General features: G+C 42.7%; 1 protein-coding gene across 2 annotated transcripts in view; it reads right to left on the bottom strand.

Moving 5' to 3' along the window:
- Window positions 1–20,457, bottom strand: part of LOC118214064 (receptor-type tyrosine-protein phosphatase-like N) — a 40,937-nt gene that overhangs the window by 12,648 nt on the left and 7,832 nt on the right. For both annotated transcript variants that reach the window (XM_035393537.1, XM_035393539.1), the window contains exons 2-11: window positions 20,325–20,375; window positions 14,239–14,349; window positions 13,369–13,462; window positions 11,952–12,123; window positions 11,375–11,678; window positions 11,025–11,138; window positions 10,751–10,785; window positions 10,071–10,327; window positions 9,746–9,825; window positions 9,477–9,541 (exon numbers count right to left, since the gene is read on the bottom strand). In XM_035393537.1, the coding sequence (XP_035249428.1) occupies window positions 9,477–9,541; window positions 9,746–9,825; window positions 10,071–10,327; window positions 10,751–10,785; window positions 11,025–11,138; window positions 11,375–11,678; window positions 11,952–12,123; window positions 13,369–13,462; window positions 14,239–14,349; window positions 20,325–20,375 (1,283 nt within the window). The remainder of the gene's footprint in view (window positions 1–9,476; window positions 9,542–9,745; window positions 9,826–10,070; window positions 10,328–10,750; window positions 10,786–11,024; window positions 11,139–11,374; window positions 11,679–11,951; window positions 12,124–13,368; window positions 13,463–14,238; window positions 14,350–20,324; window positions 20,376–20,457) is intronic.

Here is a 20,457-nt window from a genome sequence, read left to right as displayed (position 1 = left end):
CCACACCAGCATCAAGAAGCAAAGGTCATTTTAGGGTTGGTCCACCACAGAAAGCCCACCAAGCTGAAAGATCACACAGAAGCAGCCGCTCAAGGCATTAAAGGAACGCAACTGTAGGGATGCAATATCTTACATAATAGCTTACCCTACAGCCCTTTAAAATACCCTAAACCAGCCCTCTAAAACATCCTAAATCAGCCGTCTGTGAAAGAGCTTAATCAGATGTCTAAATGATCCTAAACCAAGCCTTTCACACATCCAAAACCTTTAGCCCTCCAACACATCCCATATTCCCCTGGGTTTGCATCTGTTCCACTTCCCCCCCCCCCTTCCTCACAGAGCCCTGGAATGTGTGGGAAGAGAAGAGGAGGACCGCGGGACAGGGGGGTTAACGGGGCGGAGCAGGGGGAGGCTCACCTCCTGCCCCACTGGGGCCCCCAGAGGGGGAAGAGAACAGAGGGACGGCGCTTTGGGGTGAGGGAGAGACGAGGCACCTCAGGACAACAGGACAAAGGGCCCCGCTGCCCCAGAGACTGACAGACAGCAGGGCGGGGCAAGTAGGCGGGGCATGAGGCGGGGCATGAGGGGGGGGGCAAGAATGGGCGGGACAGCATGGGAGTGAGAGGGGAAGGTGGAAGGACAGGAGGTAAGAGGGAGAGCGGGGACAGCAAGATGGGCCCAGTACCACTCAATCCCCACGTGTGTGCGAACACACATCCACACATACTCAGTCACTCACAGATAGACAAACTCGCACACACCAAAGCATGCACACTTGGCTGTCCACACACACACACACACACACACACACACTGACACACATGCTCACACACAGACACGCACACACACACACACACACACACACACACACACCCACACCCACACCCACACACACACTCACACACAGACACGCACACACACACACACACACACACCCACACACTGACACACATACTCACACACATACTCACACACACACACACACACACACACACACACACACACACACACACACACAGAAAAAGTCTTGGCCCTATCATAGTGTTATTTTACATGTTTTTAAAAAGTAATTTTAAGTGCTGTGTAACATAAAAAAGTAAAATTATCTCTTCCTTATGTTTATAACCCAAAGTTTTAGCAGATTCTGGTACCCTTCCCACCCCACCGTGTTATTCTTAGAAAGGGAAGCAGCCTGCACCCCTGGGTCCCAGGACCTCTCTCCAACCCCTGCTGCCCCCTGACCCCTTCACTCACCCGCAAAATCTGGGGGTCCCGTCAGGCCCCACCCAGCGCTCACACCCACAGAGCCCCACGCTTTCCCAGACAAACATCGCAGACTCCAAAACTGCGCTCTGTCCCCTGCACACTGAAGACGCGCCCTCAGCAAAAACACACTCCGCACCACATCAATAAGCACACCCTGAATCCCATATTACACAAGCACACCGTCCCCCAATCATACCCCACCTTAATCAGGCCACATCCACCCACGTACACCATCTACACCGTCCACACCACCTACAAATTCACAGTCCATGCTACCTACACCATCCACACATCTACACCGACAGCCCATACCTACACCAGCCACACTAACAGCCCAAACCTACACCATCTATACCCCCATCACTTCCACAAAGAAAAGGTTCACATTATTTTCAGAAAACAGCATTGTGTGTGTGTGTGCACTTATGTGCACATCATACACGTGCATGTATATGTACGTGTGCATGGAATACTAAATGTGTGTACTACTGGATAGTGTACATGTGCATTTCTACATGGAGCTAGTTGAGACTAGTTCCTTTCTCTCTAAAGGGCCTTCCTCTATCTGGCCTCTTCGTCTTCCTCCATAATATTCATAAATGGGCTGCTCCATGAGCAGAATATGCAACAAACTGCAGCAACTATTCTTACCTGCTGGAAATGTGACTGTACCACACTGATGGGATAAAATGGCTGAATATGTGATGTATATTTTTCCATGCGTTGGATGAGTGACAGGAAGAGGAGGAGAGCGGAGAGTGAACAGGGAGTCTCAGAGGGAGGTGGGTTCCCCGAGGAGTTAATAGTGGAGACATCTCTACTGAATTCACCAGCGCCTCCACAAACATCAAAGAATTCAGTAAAATCTCAGACCTCCATAATCTTATATCGAACCATTCAAAACGTACGTGCTGTTTAACGAAATCGGTACGATGCGGTCATGTTTTCACCAGGTCAGGTGTAGGCTACACCATGTGAATACGGCTTGCTGCTTCACACCGCTGCTGCTTACCTAATGAGGCACTTCCCCCTCCACTATTTTCCTGAGGGAAACCCTGAACCTGACGAAGCTGGTTGTGATGATAAAGATGATGATAATTATAAAAGGAAAATTGGGTGCTTTTATGTCATTTAGAGGGCGATTGTGAGGGAGGGGTTCTGAAGGCCCGTACGACTGGAGTCATAGGAGTGAAAGGCTGTTGTGGGCCACACATGCAGAGGTGATAATGCATTATATATCACCACACTGATGCACAGACAGCACTGACCCCCGTAACCACAGCAACCGCCTCACCTGACATCACTGTCTGAGAAGGGGGACAGCAGAGGGAACAGTGGGAGGTTAACCCACAGCAAGTGAACGCATACATACACATACACACACACATGCATGTATGCATGTACACACACACACACACGCATGTATGCATGTACACACACACACACACGCATGCACACACACACACACACACACACATGCGCGCACACACACACACACACATGCGCGCGCACACACACACAGTGCATGCATACATGCATATACACAAACACACACATACATGCACACACACACACGCATAAACACTAGCACAAACCCACACACACACAAACGCACGCATACACAAACACACACACACACACACGCACGCACACACATACACACACACAAATGCATACACATACAAACGCACACCCACACACAAACTTCTTAATCAGATATGGAATCTTGTTTGTACAGGTAGGTCCAGTCGGTGGTCCAGACTTCATTTCCAGCTCTCAGCTGGTGCTCCAACAAAATGGAGGCTTTTCCATTTGGGATAAATATCATATTGTACACCATGTTACACCAGCTCCAGAGATGCGCAAGAGCATACACCACAACTCAGCAGCAGGTTCAGGCTAATAATACTACGAATGTGGTGCCTTGATAATCAAAAGCCTGTTCTGATTTCCCCAAGCTCAGTATGAAATGAATTCCATATAAGATATTTTAAAAAACTCCCTGCAATATCTCTGTTCTCAAACTGAGACAGTGCATCAAATATTTGTGAACCCGGAATGCAGTATCAGATTATAATCTCACATCTCACAGAAATTTGCCAATTCTGTTACTGAGTGATAAGGAGAAACCTTGTGCAAGCATATGGTCTTAACGCATGATACTTTATTTCTATACAGCGTCATTACAATTGCATACAGTCAGTAAAGACTATACAATTGACATTTATACACAGTGAAATGTTCAGTGTTAAATCAACTCTTACAGAGTACATTTGGTCCCTGTCGGACTCATACGTAGCCTGCTCTGCTACAGCTGAATTAATACTTAACATTTTACAGTTATGAAATAATATCATTAAAATATTTACCGTCAGTAATAGAGCATTTCACTTCATTAATCTTACCAGAGTCAAATTTCGCATGCCATTTAGAGAAACAAAATCAATGGAGTTAAAATTACTACTATTCTCGTAATGATTATAATGTGTCTTGAGTTTGTTCTATTCTATCACTATCGCTGATCATTTACCCTATTTGTCGGCCTACTGAATTATAGTATCAGTGCTTTTTAAAGCCCGAATTAATACACTCAAAGTTTGTAATGGGGAGTTTGAGGACTGGTTGTAGTTATACAATATTTTCGCGTGACATCGCAGGTCAGACAGGATTTTCGAGAGCAGCGATATTCATTCGCGTTCTGTCTGTACAATCATCCGTCCCTTTTAATACCCCATACTAAAACAGTTGCTCAAAATCTTTTCAAATGGCCTGTTCTTTTTCTTATTTAGAGCATATTGTACTAATTTCAGAGACATATTGAGGCTATTTCGGCAATAGTATACCTATATATCGCATTGAAGGGTGAAAATGTCACTTTATTGTTTAAACAAAATATTGAAATTAGAGCAGCTGTCTGCCTAACGTTCAAATGTATGAAGTACAAGTACTATTCCAGGATATCAGCAGAAGGGTACAAGCATAGCTACTGATAAAACAGATATCGTTGGAAACAGTTTAAACAATTAAACATTTAAAAAATATAATACGTTATAATGGCAACGTATTGCTATTAGTCATTTGTCATTTAACAACACGAAATAATATGAACGAAAAAATGTGCTTTGCCTCCATATATGAGATTTTATTCTTTGAAGTGGGAGAAGCATTGGAATATAACTCACCCGAAAACATCAGCATTAGGCTACTCGCCGCCGTGATAAAACCGCTGTCCGGTCCTTGGAAGGTCCGGACAGAAACCGATCAAAACAAGAAAAGGGAAGAAGGGTGCATTTATCTTGCCCTTTCCTGAAGAGCTCTTACTACTGAAAACCCGCGATTACTCCGGCCGAATCACAACGACAAACTACATTGCCATGTTTAAATACGAAGGTGGAATTTAAAAATAAAAGCATTGCATGGGGAAAAATAAAGCAGTGGAAAGGAACGACCAAAGAGTTAAAAAAAAATTGAAAAAAGGGAAATGAGTGAGAAACGGAGTAAAAGTCGGCAGTGCAGAAAGGAGAAGAAAACGTGCGACTCAGGGCTGCGTTTCCTCGGCTTGTCTGGAGGCCCGTCTCGCGCAGATACCCTATTCACCGAGCGCCGCCACTTGTCACATCAAAAGGGGTTGCCGTGGCGACAGCTCCACATGTTGCTGATGGTGATTAGTGTGCACGAGGCGGGGGAAATGTTCTGGATAGGCCGTCCAGAGCAGAAAATAAAAGAACCGAGAGGAAGAAGGGAGGGAGGGAAACTAAGGAAAGAAGGCAAACCGCTCACATGGATGAAAATTGAATAGTTTACTTGAATTAAAATTATATAAACACAGTCCATCCAGAAGTTGTCAGAAAAATTTGCCTTTTAGCAAGAGTGCACTTTGTTGTGTATATTTACATGTGGGATACAGTGGGAATATTTTAATTACTATTTAGCTTATATAAAAGTAATTATATGTTAATGTTAAGTTTCTCTTGCATCCATTGCATATTGCATCTGTTTTATTTTTTCTTTCTGAATAATGTATCATAAATTCTTAATTATAACAGTGAACAGTGGAATATCTGTCAACATTATAAAACTTACAATAGCAACTTAATTGCTCCAGAATATATATATAATCTAAGAATGGGACTGTACTCTGTAAAACATCTCCTTAAAAAAGGAATGTCACAAAACTGACCGAAAATGGAGAAAAAAAGCTTGTGGTACATTATGATATCCTTAAGAGCCATATTGCAAGATATAACAAGACTCTCTCTATTGCAAGGCAAACTCATTTTTATAAAATTATCAATGATAGTGGCAGCAGCCCTAGAGTCCTGTTTCTACCAGCAACCGCTTGTTAAATCCTGGACTGGTTTAGTCAAGCATCAGCATCAAAATGAGAAGAATTTGCTGCATTCTTCAATGAGAAAATTTGAGAATTTTCAAACCTGTATTTCCCAAACTCTCAGAGCATAACCTGATTCACCCCCTTGTTCTCTGCCGAATAATATGACCACCTTCTGCAAAATAAATAATAGTGAACTCTGTGGCATTGTAGCAAAATTGAAAACCTCTTTGTGCTCCCTTGACCCAATTCTGACCAGCTTTTTAAGAAATGTTTTTGATTATATAGCCAATGATGTGCTAGATACAGTCAATGATTCTTTATTATCAGACATCTTTCCTGGTGATTTAAAAAAGGCTGAAGTGAGACTTCTTTTTAAGAAAAATAACCCAGACTGCTCAGCAAGCAGTACATACAGACACATCTCCATTTTGCCTTTCATGAGCACAACACAAAAAAAAGCAGCTTTGAAACTATTTATTGATCACAGTCTGGATTTAAAGTAAATCATTCTGAATCATTTTGCGAAAGTCCTGAATGATCTGAGAGCATGTGAATGCAAATCATTTGCCTGTTCTTATTCTTTTAGATCTTAGTGCTTAACTTCGGCCACATTATTCTTATCCATCATCTTAAACACTGAGTTGGTCTCACTGGAAAAAACATTAAACTGGTTCGAATCATGCATAACTGGGAGAACAAAAACTGTGTGTCAAAGGCACATGACATATGTGTGGTGTTCTGCAAGGGTTCATTCTTGGGCCACTTTCGTTCTCCTTATACATGCTTCCGTTGGGTAAAATTATTTGTAAATATGATGTCAGCTTTCACAGCTATGCAGATGACATGCAGCTGTATATCTGTTTTACCAGATGACCCTGATGCCTTAACTCAGTTGAGCTGTATAGATAGTATTGTCGACTGGATGAGCAAAAACTTTAATTCAATGAGGACAAAACTGAAATTGCACTCATAGGAGAGAATGGATAGAAAGATAAAATAGCAAACGTGGACATCTAGCTGCTGAAGACAAATCAGAAGTGAGAAATCTTGCTGTCATACTTGATTCTGAACTCTGAAGTTTTAAGCCTTTCATAGATTATGCAACCAAGACGGCCTTTTTCCACTTGATAAATAGCACACCTCAGACCATTCCACTCCCTGAAAGATGCAAAGAAGCTGACACATGGATTTGTTTTTAGTAATTTAAATTATTGCAATGTGCTCTTGACATGACTGCCAAATAAATTGATTGATATATTACAACTAGTACAAAATGCAGCCGCGAGAATTCTTACTAAAACGAGGTAAGTGAACACATCATGCCTGCTCTGACCTCCTTACACTGGCTCACCATATTTATTAAGAGTGATTTTAAAGTATTCTTACTGGTTTACAAAGCTCTTAATGGTTTAAGACCATTATATGTTTCTGATTGTTTGTCGGCGTATGTTCCTTTTTTGTTATTATTAATTTATTTTCCTTTGGTTTTACTGTTTTAATGGTATATGTTTTTATTATGTTTTTAATTAAACATTCCTAATGTTTTTAACTTTATACATTTTATTTTGTCATTCTATGATTACTATGTTTTATTATGCTAGGAAAGCATTTTGAGTTGCATTTTAATGTATGACGAGTGCTATATAAATAAAGATATTATTATTATCATTATTATTATTATGTGTTAAATCAGTTGGTTACAGCCTGCCTCTGTCAGTGACACAATAACTGTACCCCACTGATGTAGTGATGCATGACAGTCTATGACTGCAATCTTGAGTTACATCCCAACAGCCCACAGATGGTCCAGCTGCTTGACCTCTGACCTCTGACCTCTGACCTCTGAGCTCTGTCAGGAACTGGTTCAAGCTTTTGAAAGGACATTTGGATTACGTAGCCAAATGACAGAACTGGCTTACAGTAGCAGGAATAATAATGTGGGTCTCTAAAACGCTACAGCCTTTTCAGTACAACAGCATCTGTAATTCTGAAACAGTATGTCACAACCTGTCAGTTCCTTACAATCCCCACAGGACATCGCATAAGTGATCTGCAGGTCCTACACCTCTCGAAAACATTGGAATACATCTGAAAATGACCGAACGTTTTATCCAGGTCTGTTTTTAATAATATATAAAAACTGAAGAGACACTGAAAACCATCCCCTTTGCTGGGCCCCCAGCCTGCATTGTTGAGCTTTCTCTGTGTATACTGTGTGTGTGTGTGTGTGTGTTTCTGTGTGCACGTGCGTGTGTGTGTCTGAACTGGAACAGAAACAACACACTTCAAATAAATGAATTAAGACCAAAAAAAAACAAGAGACGGATTGGGGGAGGGGGGGGGCTTCACCACGAAATGAATACTTGAAAAGACACAGGTGTAGCCCGTTCTCATTACCGAGGCAGCGAGAGAGAGAAAGAGAACAAAGAAATATGGAGCGAGAGAACAGGATGGAGATAAGAGAGAAATGCAGGATGAAAGAGAACAGAGAGAAAGAGAGAGCAATCAAGGGTACTCAGACTAAATGCACAGCCACTCCGAGAGCATTGCAGCAGGGCTCTGAACACACAGAAACACTGCTAACGCGAACAGGCCAGAATGATGGACACCATTTTGCTCTGAAATGATGTACGTTATTCCACATAGATATGCTCCACACGGAAAGGTCTGCATGTTACTCCACATATTTAAAAGGCCTGTGTGTTGTTCTACACTGAAACAGCCTGTGTGTTATTTCACACTGAAATGGCCTGTGTGTTATTTCACACTGAAATGGCCTGTGTGTTATTCTACACTGAAACAGCCTGTGTGTTATTTCACACTGAAATGGCCTGTGTGTTATTCTACACTGAAACAGCCTGTGTGTTATTCTACACTAAAACAGCCTGTGTGTTATTTCACACTGAAATGGCCTGTGTGTTAATCTACACTGAAACAGCCTGTGTGTTATTTCACACTGAAATGGCCTGTGTGTTAATCTACACTGAAACAGCCTGTGTGTTATTTCACACTGAAATGGCCTGTGTGTTATTTCACACTGAAATGGCCTGTGTGTTAATCTACACTGAAACAGCCTGTGTGTTATTTCACACTGAAATGGCCTGTGTGTTAATCTACACTGAAACAGCCTGTGTGTTATTTCACACTGAAATGGCCTGTGTGTTAATCTACACTGAAACAGCCTGTGTGTTATTATGTACACACTCAAAAAAGAGGGGTGGCAAAGGAGGAGAGATGGATGAATATGGTCTGATAAACAGCACAAAGGGAAAACAGAAAAGAGCATGCAGAGAACAGAAGGAGGGAGAAGATGGAATGAAAACAAGAAGAGACAAGTCTAGAATAAGAAAGGATAGGAAGGGACAAAGGACAGACACAAAGGGGGGAAAGAGAGGGATGAAATGATACTGATGTGAGAGAGAGACAGATGACATCACATGGATAGCAGGATAGCAATGGGTTAAAAAGGTTAAAAAAAATTCCATGTGAAATCCATCAAAATGCATGCACTGTGTGTCAGTTATCTGCTTTAACCAGTAGCACACAGATTAGACTGAGGAACTACTGGGTCTACCCCCAAGAACAGTGAAAAACGCTTTCTATGTTAACAGCTGCTGAGAGTAGCGATTGGGTCATTTACATTGAATTAATCATTACTGTAAACACAGCACCTCCCTCAGTACCCCTGGAGGAAATTGCCGTTGCAGTCCTGTGATATAATATTCTCACAACATGGCCCTCCCTCAACATCCCATACCTACAGGAATACAGCTCTACTTACAGGAACACAGCCCTACTTACAGGAACACAGCTCTACCTACAGGAACACAGCCCTGTTTACAGAAACACAGCCCTGTTTACAGGAACACAGCCCTACCTGTCCCACTTCAGACTGCAGGATGTTCAGGTTGGTCTCAGGTGGCTGGAAGGCCTTTTCAGCCACTGCGGAGCAAAGAGAAGCAGCAGGACTGAATGCACACTCTCAGACCTGCGTCAAGCAAATTAATACTTTACATTCACATTATTAACAATACCTTATATCAATAATTATATCATATATGATTCATGATTTAAATGCAATCAAATTAGATCAAATACATGTAAAGTATTAAACAGAGCTGCTGTATAAAGGCTTTTGTCACTCACCTGCACCTTCAGCTACCTGCTCTGCAGTCTGGTTATGGCTGTTCTGCTGAATGTTTAACATCAGGGCGGCACCCACCACACTGCAAGCACACGTAAGAGTACACAGTCACACATGCTCACGCACACACGCGCACGCACACACGCAAACATGCACGCGCACGCACGCGCGCACACATGCACACACACACACACACACACACACGCAAACATGCACGCGCACATACGCGCACACGCACACGCAGGATGGTTTGTTGGCAAGGCTACGGGGCAGGTCATGTGGGGTGTAGGGCCCCTAGGCAGGATAGTCTGAGGGCGGGGTTCGCACCTCTGGTTGGTGACAGCGTAGCCGTTCCCCTCCGGACTCTGCGAGCGCCCTCCCGCAGTGGGCCCCATGTTCTTCTTGTCCATCTCCACCCCTTCCTCCTTCAGACTGGCCTCCAGAGTGACCGTTAGGACCTGAGGTGGCCCCGAAGGCCGGGGCCTCTCCGGGGCTGGCGGGGCCGCCCCGCCGGGGGCAGGAGGGGAGGGGGGCCCGGGGACCGTCCCGCCGGTGTGTCTCATCGCTCCTTCCATGAGCTCAGCCTGTGTGGGCCACAGAGCACCCGGACACGCGTAAATGTGACATCACTCATTCACTGCGTTTCAGTGACCGGTCTGTGACAGAACACTGTCCTATTACACCAAACATGACCCATAAAACCTGCGGGAGGGGAGGAATCCATCAGGATCTCATGTGTTTCTGCATGTGCACACAGTGCCCCCTTCTGGTAGGTAGGTGAGCATGCACTTCATCGACTTAAAGCTTTAAGAGACTGTGTAAAAACTTTTATTCTTAAATTTATAGAGTTCATTAAGCCTAAAGGTTACACATTTACTTTGTTCAAATTCATAAACAGGAAAATAATACAACTTTGTTTTAATGTAAAGTGTGTCATTTCTAAGCAGAAGCCCTGTCCCAGTGTGTGTGTTACATATGGAGGTTCACTTTAAGTTCACCACACTCACCATCTTAACTGTGGCCAAACCCTCGGAATACTGATCTGAAGGACAAGGAGGTTAAAAAAAACAGCATTTAAATAATTTTTATATTCCATACCATTGTGTTGTAGGCTATCAGACGGGAAGAAATGCAAAACTGCAGCTCTTTTTCGCAAGTCACTATGACAGGTTCCCATTAATGAGCCACTGGTGGAAGATAACAGCTCCACCCATGTTTGGGTATTGAGGCCTAGCATTGCTAAAACCAGGTGCTCTGGGTGCTCCTGTGCGCTGGACATACCTGGTGCTTTCATAGCATCTACCTTCACCAGCTTCTTCAGCTGCTGAGGGCTCAGCTCTTTCACATCGATGCCATGCTTCTGCAGCTGCGCAGCAATCCTCCGCCAAGCAGCGTCTGCGCAGACAGGGGTCATAGGTCAACACAGAGACCGGCGCAAGACCCAGGAGGGTTTAAATGAGGTTTTTGAGTTTTTATGAATGTTCTGACACGAAATGGCTACAGCACACTACCCAGGATGTGGCTACAAATTTCCCCCCTTCACTGTGAAGTGTCTTGAGATCATTCTACCCATTATGATGAAAATGATGATTATTTTTATTATAGCATGCTTTTGCAGGAACCTCTCTCACCATCTAGTGCAGAAAGTGCTTTGTGGCTCACTGTGGGTTGCTTGTGTTGTTGCACAACAGAGGCCTCCTGGGAAACGTAGTTCTCTGTGAAGTCCAATGGAAAGTCCATCTCCCCATGGAAGGTGGAGATGGACGATGCCTCTCGGTGGTGGGAGGGCAGTGGCGCAGGGGAGAGGTCCTGCAGCAGATGCTGGTCTTGGTCGCTCAGGTGTCCCTTACCTCCCCCGAATCGAGAGGAATGGAGCGGGTACCCCGCCGCTTGCAGAGAGTTGAGGGACCGCTCCTGCTCTGCCTCGTACCCATACTGCAACACAAACACAGACAGCAAAGCATAGAGGGGTACACAGACACACAGACACACAGCCACACCTACACTGCACCACTCACAGAGACAGTCATACCCATACTGCACATAGTGTAAGACAGTCACACCTGCACTGCAACATAAACACACAGTCAGCATGCATCAGTGTCTTTATGTATGTATGTATTTACGTATGTATGTGAATACGCATGGATGTATGTATGTATGCATGTACGCATATATGTATGTGAGTGCATGAGAGTGCAGTCTCACCTGGTGGAAGGTATAAGGGTTCAGCATTGGACTGGACTGTAAGTGCAGGGAGGCACGGGGTGAATTTGGCAAGACCATGTAGTCCAGGTAACGCTGTGAACCCACCCCAGGTGGGGACTTGGGGCTCGGCCAGCTCTGCTTCGGAGGGGGCGTGTCTGACTGCACTGGGGGCCTGAGACGCAATGAAGGAAAGCAGAACACGTGCTGTTCACATCTCACTTGACTAGGGCAGTCTACCAGGCTCTCAAGGCACCAAAGCTGGTATTGGTCAACATGGACATGCACTCCTCTGTGGGGCTGTTGTCCTCTAGTGGTAGAAGTGGATTACTACAGGAGCAAATGCACATTGAGGCCTTCCAATTTTATCCTCAGGCTAAACCAGTAAAATGGCATTGGTTAAATTCTATTTTGTTGTCATTGAAATATACAACATGATGACTGCCATTGAAGACTTCCCTGCACGTACAAACGCTGTTCAGTTTGGTGAAATTCCTATGAAGTTATTTGTAAATAGTTCAGACAAAATAAATAACAGCCATTGTTAACACACCCTCTTTACTATGCATGTTGTTTGGCCCCTTTCAACTCTTTCAAAGTGCAAACTGTTCTAAACATTGGAAACGAAAGAAAAGTGAGCCAATTTAACAATGCCCTCATGGGCTTTCAATTTCATTTTTAAAACTGAACAATATACTAAATACACAATACCACAGGCCTGTATCACAAAGCAGGATTAGGGAGTTAGCAGGACAACTGCGTTGAGTAAAAGCCAGAACAACTCTTTTTATTTCCTCAGTCCCAGATTTCCTTCATGTTCCAGATTTGTGAGGGTTCCAGGTTTTGGTTCGCGCAGTTACCCAGCTAATGCAGTAGTCCTGCTTCGGGACACAGGCCCCAGGGCTGGACTCAATCGTATATTAATTCTGCCAATTAAAGAAATGAAAACGGCCCATAAAAAAATGCGTGGAACCGTTCAATTCATTAACAGAGCTTCCAAATCATTTCCTAAATGCAATTGAAATGGGACTGGCCTCACACTGACACAAAACAACTGACAGCAGACAATGTTTTAGAAATTGCCTAATTTATCGGACACAAGCTGCGAAAGAATTGGCCAAAAATGCAGTGGCACATTAGTATTAGTTAGGAGAGTACACTCTGCATCCCTGCCTTCTCTCTCCCTGAGCAGCCTGTGGGGTGTGGCCTACCACAGTTTCTGTGCAGAATTTGTCTCCATGTCCAACGCTCCAGAACTGGTCTAGAGTCTGAATTTGAGTTTGAATTCTTCCTCTTCGGTCCCAGTGAATCAAGGTACGAGTGCAAATGCAAGGCACCCGTGCTAATGATTGAAAGTGCTCACGGTCATAGAGCCTGTGAGAGAGAGAGAGAGCGACGTGGGGCATCCAGCACCACTTACTTTGACAGCGGGGCGTCCGGAGCCCCGACCTGGGGGACACGGCTCAGCTCCTTGGCGATGATGTACTGCGTGATGTCATCCTGCCAGGACAGACCTGCAAATCCGTGGACAGACGTGGCTGTCAATCACAGAGCAACGATGCCAGTGCACAGCGGCGCGCGGCAGGAAGGAGAAGCCAGAGATTCAGAGAACAGATGCTTTATCTGTTTGGACAGCAATACAATTTTTTTGCTGTTTTGGCTCCGTACTCCAGCACATTGGATTTGAAATTAAACAATGAATGAAGAGGTTAAAGAGCAGACTGTCAGCTTTAATTTGCGGGTATTTTTATCCAATGAATATTGCTGCAGTACAGGCCTGGCAAAACTTCACCAGGGAAGAAGTCCAGCATCTTGTGAAGCCTATGGGTTGCAGACTTCAGCCAGTCATCGAATGCAAAGGATTTACAACAAAGTACCATATATGACCACTTTAAGACTATGTTAATTTGTACAATTAACTTAGGTCCCCATAACATGGGGGAACTGTCTATAAAACAGCTGTAAATCCACACTGCACCCAAAATGGATGTAAATGCCCTAAAATTAAAGCTGACAGTCTGTGCTTTAACCTAAGATTACTGCTTCATTTCGCTTGTGCTGGAATGCAGAGCCAAAACAAATAAAATTGTGTGTCACTATCCAAATACTTACAGTCTGCATTGTTTATGTATTATACTATAGTGTGTGTGTGTGTGTGTGTGTGTGTGTGTGTGTGTCTGTGTGTGCTTGCTTAGGTGTGCATGTGGCGTGCACAAGATATATACAATGTGTATTGTATATGTTAACACATAAGTACGTGTGCGTGTGTGTGTGTGTGTGCGTAACTTACCTTGCATCATTAGCTGTTCAAGCGCCTCCTGCAGTCTATGCAGCAGTGGAGCAGATATCTGGTACTGAACCAGCTCCTGTGAGGAGCCACCACACTGCCCAAAGAGCCCATCTGCAACACAGCACCCATAAGCAGACTACTCCACACCGGTTCAGCTCACAGGAGTTACTCAACACCTGTTCAGCTCACTGGCACACACAAGCAGGCTACTCCACACCGGTTCAGCTCACAGGAGTTACTCAACACCTGTTCAGCTCACTGGCACACACAAGCAGGCTACTCCACACCGGTTCAGCTCACAGGAGTTACTCAACACCTGTTCAGCTCACTGGCACACACAAGCAGGCTACTCAACACCGGTTCAGCTGACAGGAGTTACTCAACGCCTGTCACATCACTCTAATCAGGCATGCACTCACACACGCGCACACATACAAACACACACGTACATGGGCATATACCAGCACATCAAACGGTAGTGCCTGACCTGTCAGGCATTTTATTTATTCAGCCACAATATTTATCCAATGTCAATGCATGCTGGGACATCGCTGGGACATCGCTGGGACATCGCAGGGCATTTTTATTGTCGTCATCCTATGCTTACGCCCAAGCTGGCATTTCACTCTGACACCAGCACACCAAACCGTGACCAATTTCTCCGCTTTCACTGAATGTAATGACCTGTTCTTAGTGTGTGTGTGTGCATGTGCGCATAAAACAATCTATTCAGAAGCATGTGGATAAGAGCTTCGGTACGCAAGTCTGTGACTCATTGCTCTCATTGAGATGACTGTGGGGGAGTCGACACCTTTGCCATCAGAATACTGATGTCAGCGTTGCCTGGGAGATGGCAGAGCGGAGCTCTGATTGGGCTGAAGTAACAGCTGGCAGGGAGAGCCTATGGTCTGTTTACACTAGCACAGTCAACCTCAGGAACCCCACACACACACACACACACACACACACACAAACCCAAACAGAATTGCAGAATTGGAAATATCTATAGTTAGTTTTTTTCGTTGTTCATCATTTCAGTAGTTACTGCCATTTGCATTTGCAGGGCAAATTAGCTTTTCATTTTGTGTTTAGTACAGTACTACAGTACAGTGGCGTGAAAAAGTATTTGCCCCCTCTCCGATTTCCTAGGTCCCAAGGCAGCGACGTATCCCCACACCATCACACTACCAGCACTATGTTTGAGTGTTGGTATGATGCTCTTACTGGGAAATGCTATATTTGCTTTACCCCAGACTTAATGGGACCCAAGTCATCCAAAAAGTTACACTTTTGACTCATTTGACTCATCTGAACATTATCCCAAAAGGCAACATGGGTTCCATGAATCCCATTTTTGCAGTCTCTTTCTAATTGTGGAGTCATGGACACTGACCTTAGCTGAGGCTAGAGAGGCCTGCAGTTCTTTGGATGTTCTTCTGGGATATTTTCTGACTTCCTGGATGAGTTATCGCTGTGCCCTTGGCTCTCAGCGTGGTTCAGTGTGAAATGGCTTTGCAACCCTGTCCAGACTGATCTATTTCAACAATTTTTTTTTCCTCATCTCTTCTGGAATTCCCTTTGGCATAGTGTACTTGTAAAAACTTTGTGGTGACTACTTCACTCTGATGGTTAGGATCAACATGAGTGAGGTTCAGATTCAGCAAGACTGGCTGCAATCAAGCCTGGCTGTGTTCAATCAGCTGAATCTAATTATCAATTACATTTGGTTAATCAGTTGATTGAGGAACTAAGGGAGTTACTACTTCTTTACATGGGTGATATGGGTGTTTGATAGCTTTTTCAAGAAATAAAATTTCATTCAATAAATTAAATAATATTGTTGAACATGTTTTGTGTTTATTCAGTTTTCCTTTGTCTGATATTACATTTTGTCACTGAAGCCATTCAGTGTGAAAAATATGCAAAAATAGAAGAAATCAGGAAGGGGCAAATTTGGGAAAGTATTAAAAAAGATAACTTAATTATTTCACTGAGCATAAATGCTGGTCTTTAAAGGTATATTAATACTGGAGAACGTCTGCATTTCAAACACATGTGCACACACGCACGCACACATGCATGCATGCATGCACACACACACACACACATGCATGCATGCACACACACACACACATGCATACATGCATGCACACATGCACGCACACTTATACGCACACACACATGCACACATGCATGCACACACGCATGCACATGCACGCACGCACGCACGCACGCACGCACAGACCCACAGTCACACAGCCACAGAACTGGGACAGGATGTAAATGTGTACAGGGCTTTGACAGGGTTCAGACACCAGATGTAGCTTTTATAAACGGTGGGTTTGGTCGACCGCAGGCGTGATCCTTCGGATAAGACTGGGGCTTAGTGACTACTGCTCACAGATCAAGAAACTGCCACAGAATTCATCTGAATTTATGTTCTCTCTTCGCCAAGGACCCAAGAGCCTTCAGAGGTCATACCACACCAGAGATTACAGAGACCTTCCAGACCCTCCAGCTGCCTGCCTTATCTTTGTCATATTTAACATTTATGTTGGTAACAGGAGTTTATAGGACTATAGGTGCAGTGCTATAGGACATCCCCACAAGTCGGTGGCAATGGACTGCATTTATAAATGGACTGCATTTATATAGCACTTTTATCCAAAGCGCTTTACAATTGATGCCTCTCATTCGCCAGAGCAGTTAGGGGTTAGGGGTTAGGTGTCTTGCTCAAGGACACTTCGACATGCCCAGGGCGGGGTTTGAACCGGCAACCCTCCGACTGCCAGACAATCGGTCTTACCTCCTGAGCTATGTCGCCCCTATGTCGCAACCCTGTTGTATGTGCTAATGCTCCTTTGCAGAAAATCTAATTGGATTGTTTCAGTTTCATCAGAAGGAACCACACTGTCAATGTTAAAAACACTATGCTGACTATCTGGTGGGTCTATAATTCGTTCAGACTCTCATCTATGGAGCGCTGCTTTCTGTCATATACTTAGTATTTGCACACACCTGCTTGGTGATGGGTAATCTTCATTTAAGTAGAGGTGCTCACTGTCACATACTCACCCATTACATATCTATTTGCTGGCATATACTTACCACTTACTGTACACAGAGCCAGAAATGTAGCCAAACGGTGGAGGTGGGAGGGGTTGTGCAGTTTGACCCCCTCCCCCCTCCCAAAATGGGGAGGATATTCATGAAGTATGCGGTAGCAGATAGACTGAAGAACACAGACCCCCGCTTCCAGAACCAAAATGCACACAGAGGAGGAAAATATGCAACTCACAAACCTGTTACCTGTCATACACTCACTATTTAATAAGCTGCCCTGGCATACAATCACTATTTAAAAATATGCTCTGTCCTATACTCACTATTTAAAACCTACTCTGTCCTATACTTACTATTTAAAAAGCAGCTCTCTGACATACACTCACTATTTAAAAATATGCTCTGTCCTATACTCACTATTTAAAATCTACTCTGTCCTATACTTACTATTTAAAAAGCAGCTCTCTGACATACACTCACTATTTAAAAATCTGCTCTGTCCTATACTCACTATTTAAAAATCTGCTCTGTCCTATACTCACCATTTAAAATCTGCTCTGTCCTATACTCACTATTTAAAAATCTGCTCTGTCCTATACTCACTATTTACAATCTACTCTGTCCTATACTTACTATTTAAAGAGCAGCTCTCTGACATACACTCACTATTTAAAAAGCTGCTCTGTCCTATACTTACTATTTAAAAATCTACTCTGTCCTATACTTACTATTTAAAAAGCAGCTCTCTGACATACACTCACTATTTAAAAAGCTGCTCTGTCCTATACTCACTATTTAAAAATCTACTCTGTCCTATACTTACTATTTAAAAAGCAGCTCTTTGACATACACTCACTATTTAAAAATCTGCTCTGTCCTATACTCACTATTTAAAAATCTACTCTGTCCTATACTTACTATTTAAAAAGCAGCTCTCTGACATACACTCACTATTTAAAAATATGCTCTGTCCTATACTCACTATTTAAAAATCTGCTCTGTCCTATACTTACTATTTAAAAATCTGCTCTGTCCTATACTCACTATTTAAAATCTACTCTGTCCTATACTTACCATTTAAAAATCTGCTCTGTCCTATACTCACTATTTAAAATCTACTCTGTCCTATACTTACTATTTAAAAAGCAGCTCTCTGACATACACTCACTATTTAAAAAGCTGCTCTGTCCTATACTCACTATTTAAAAATCTACTCTGTCCTATACTTACTATTTAAAAAGCAGCTCTCTGACATACACTCACTATTTAAAAAGCTGCTCTGTCCTATACTCACTATTTAAAAATCTACTCTGTCCTATACTTACTATTTAAAAAGCAGCTCTCTGACATACACTCACTATTTAAAAAGCTGCTCTGTTCTATACTCACTATTTAAAAATCTGCTCTGTCCTATACTTACTATTTAAAAAGCAGCTCTCTGACATACACTCACTATTTAAAAAGCTGCTCTGTTCTATACTCACTATTTAAAAATCTGCTCTGTCCTATACTCACTATTTAAAAATCTACTCTGTCCTATGCTCACTATTTAAAAATCTACTCTGTCCTATACTTACTATTTAAAAAGCAGCTCTCTGACATACACTCACTATTTAAAAAGCTGCTCTGTTCTATACTCACTATTTAAAAAGCTGCTCTGTCCTATACTTACTATTTAAAAAGCAGCTCTCTGACATACACTCACTATTTAAAAAGCTGCTCTGTTCTATACTCACTATTTAAAATCTACTCTGTCCTATACTCACTATTTAAAAAGCAGCTCTCTGACATACACTCACTATTTAAAAAGCTGCTCTGTTCTATACTCACTATTTAAAATCTACTCTGTCCTATACTCACTATTTAAAAAGCAGCTCTCTGACATACACTCACTGTTTAAAAAGCTGCTCTGTTCTATTCTCACTATTTAAAAAGCAGCTCTCTGACATACACTCACTATTTAAAAAGCTGCTCTGTTCTATACTCACTATTTAAAAAGCTGCTCTGTTCTATACTCACTATTTAAAAATCTGCTCTGTCCTATACTTACTATTTAAAATCTACTCTGTCCTATACTTACTATTTAAAAAGCAGCTCTCTGACATACACTCACTATTTAAAAAGCTGCTCTGTTCTATACTCACTATTTAAAAAGCTGCTCTGTTCTATACTCACTATTTAAAAAGCTGCTCTGTTCTATACTCACTATTTAAAAAGCTGCTCTGTTCTATACTCACTATTTAAAAAGCTGCTCTGTTCTATACTCACTGTTTAAAAAGCAGCTCTCTGACATACACTCACTATTTAAAAATCTGCACTGTCCTATACTCACTGTTTAAAAAGCAGCTCTCTGACATACACTCACTATTTAAAAAGCTGCTCTGTCCTATACTCACTATTTAAAAATCTGCTCTGTCCTATACTCACTATTTAAAAATCTACTCTGTCCTATACTTACTATTTAAAAAGCAGCTCTCTGACATACACTCACTATTTAAAAATCTGCTCTGTCCTATACTCACTATTTAAAAAGCTGCTCTGTCCTATACTCACTGTTTAAAAAGCTGCTCTGTCCTATACTTACTATTTAAAAAGCTGCTCTGTCCTATACTCACTATTTAAAAAGCTGCTCTGTTCTATACTCACTGTTTAAAAAGCTGCTCTGTTCTATACTCACTGTTTAAAAAGCTGCTCTGTCCTATACTTACTATTTAAAAAGCAGCTCTCTGACATACACTCACTATTTAAAAAGCTGCTCTGTTCTATACTCACTATTTAAAAATCTGCTCTGGCCTATACTTACTATTTAAAAAGCAGCTCTCTGACATACATTCACTATTTAAAAAGCTGCTCTGTTCTATACTCACTATTTAAAAATCTGCTCTGTCCTATACTTACTATTTAAAAATCTGCTCTGTCCTATACTCACTATTTCAAATCTACTCTGTCCTATACTCACTATTTAAAAAGCTGCTCTGTTCTATACTCACTATTTAAAAAGCTGCTTGCCATCAAACACTCACCATTCAAACACAGCTGCTCCTTTCGACACACCTTCTTCTGAAACAGACAGCCTAAGAGAAGGAGACACACAAGAGGAGACTTGCTCAGTGTTCATGCTCGCAAAAGCACAGGTGTGACAGTCAAAGCACATCC

The sequence above is a fragment of the Anguilla anguilla genome, chromosome 15, assembly GCF_013347855.1.
Source record: "Anguilla anguilla isolate fAngAng1 chromosome 15, fAngAng1.pri, whole genome shotgun sequence".
Taxonomy (NCBI): domain Eukaryota; kingdom Metazoa; phylum Chordata; class Actinopteri; order Anguilliformes; family Anguillidae; genus Anguilla; species Anguilla anguilla.
The sequence above is the reverse complement of the archived record's forward strand: the minus strand, read 5'-3'. Positions and strand labels throughout refer to the sequence as shown.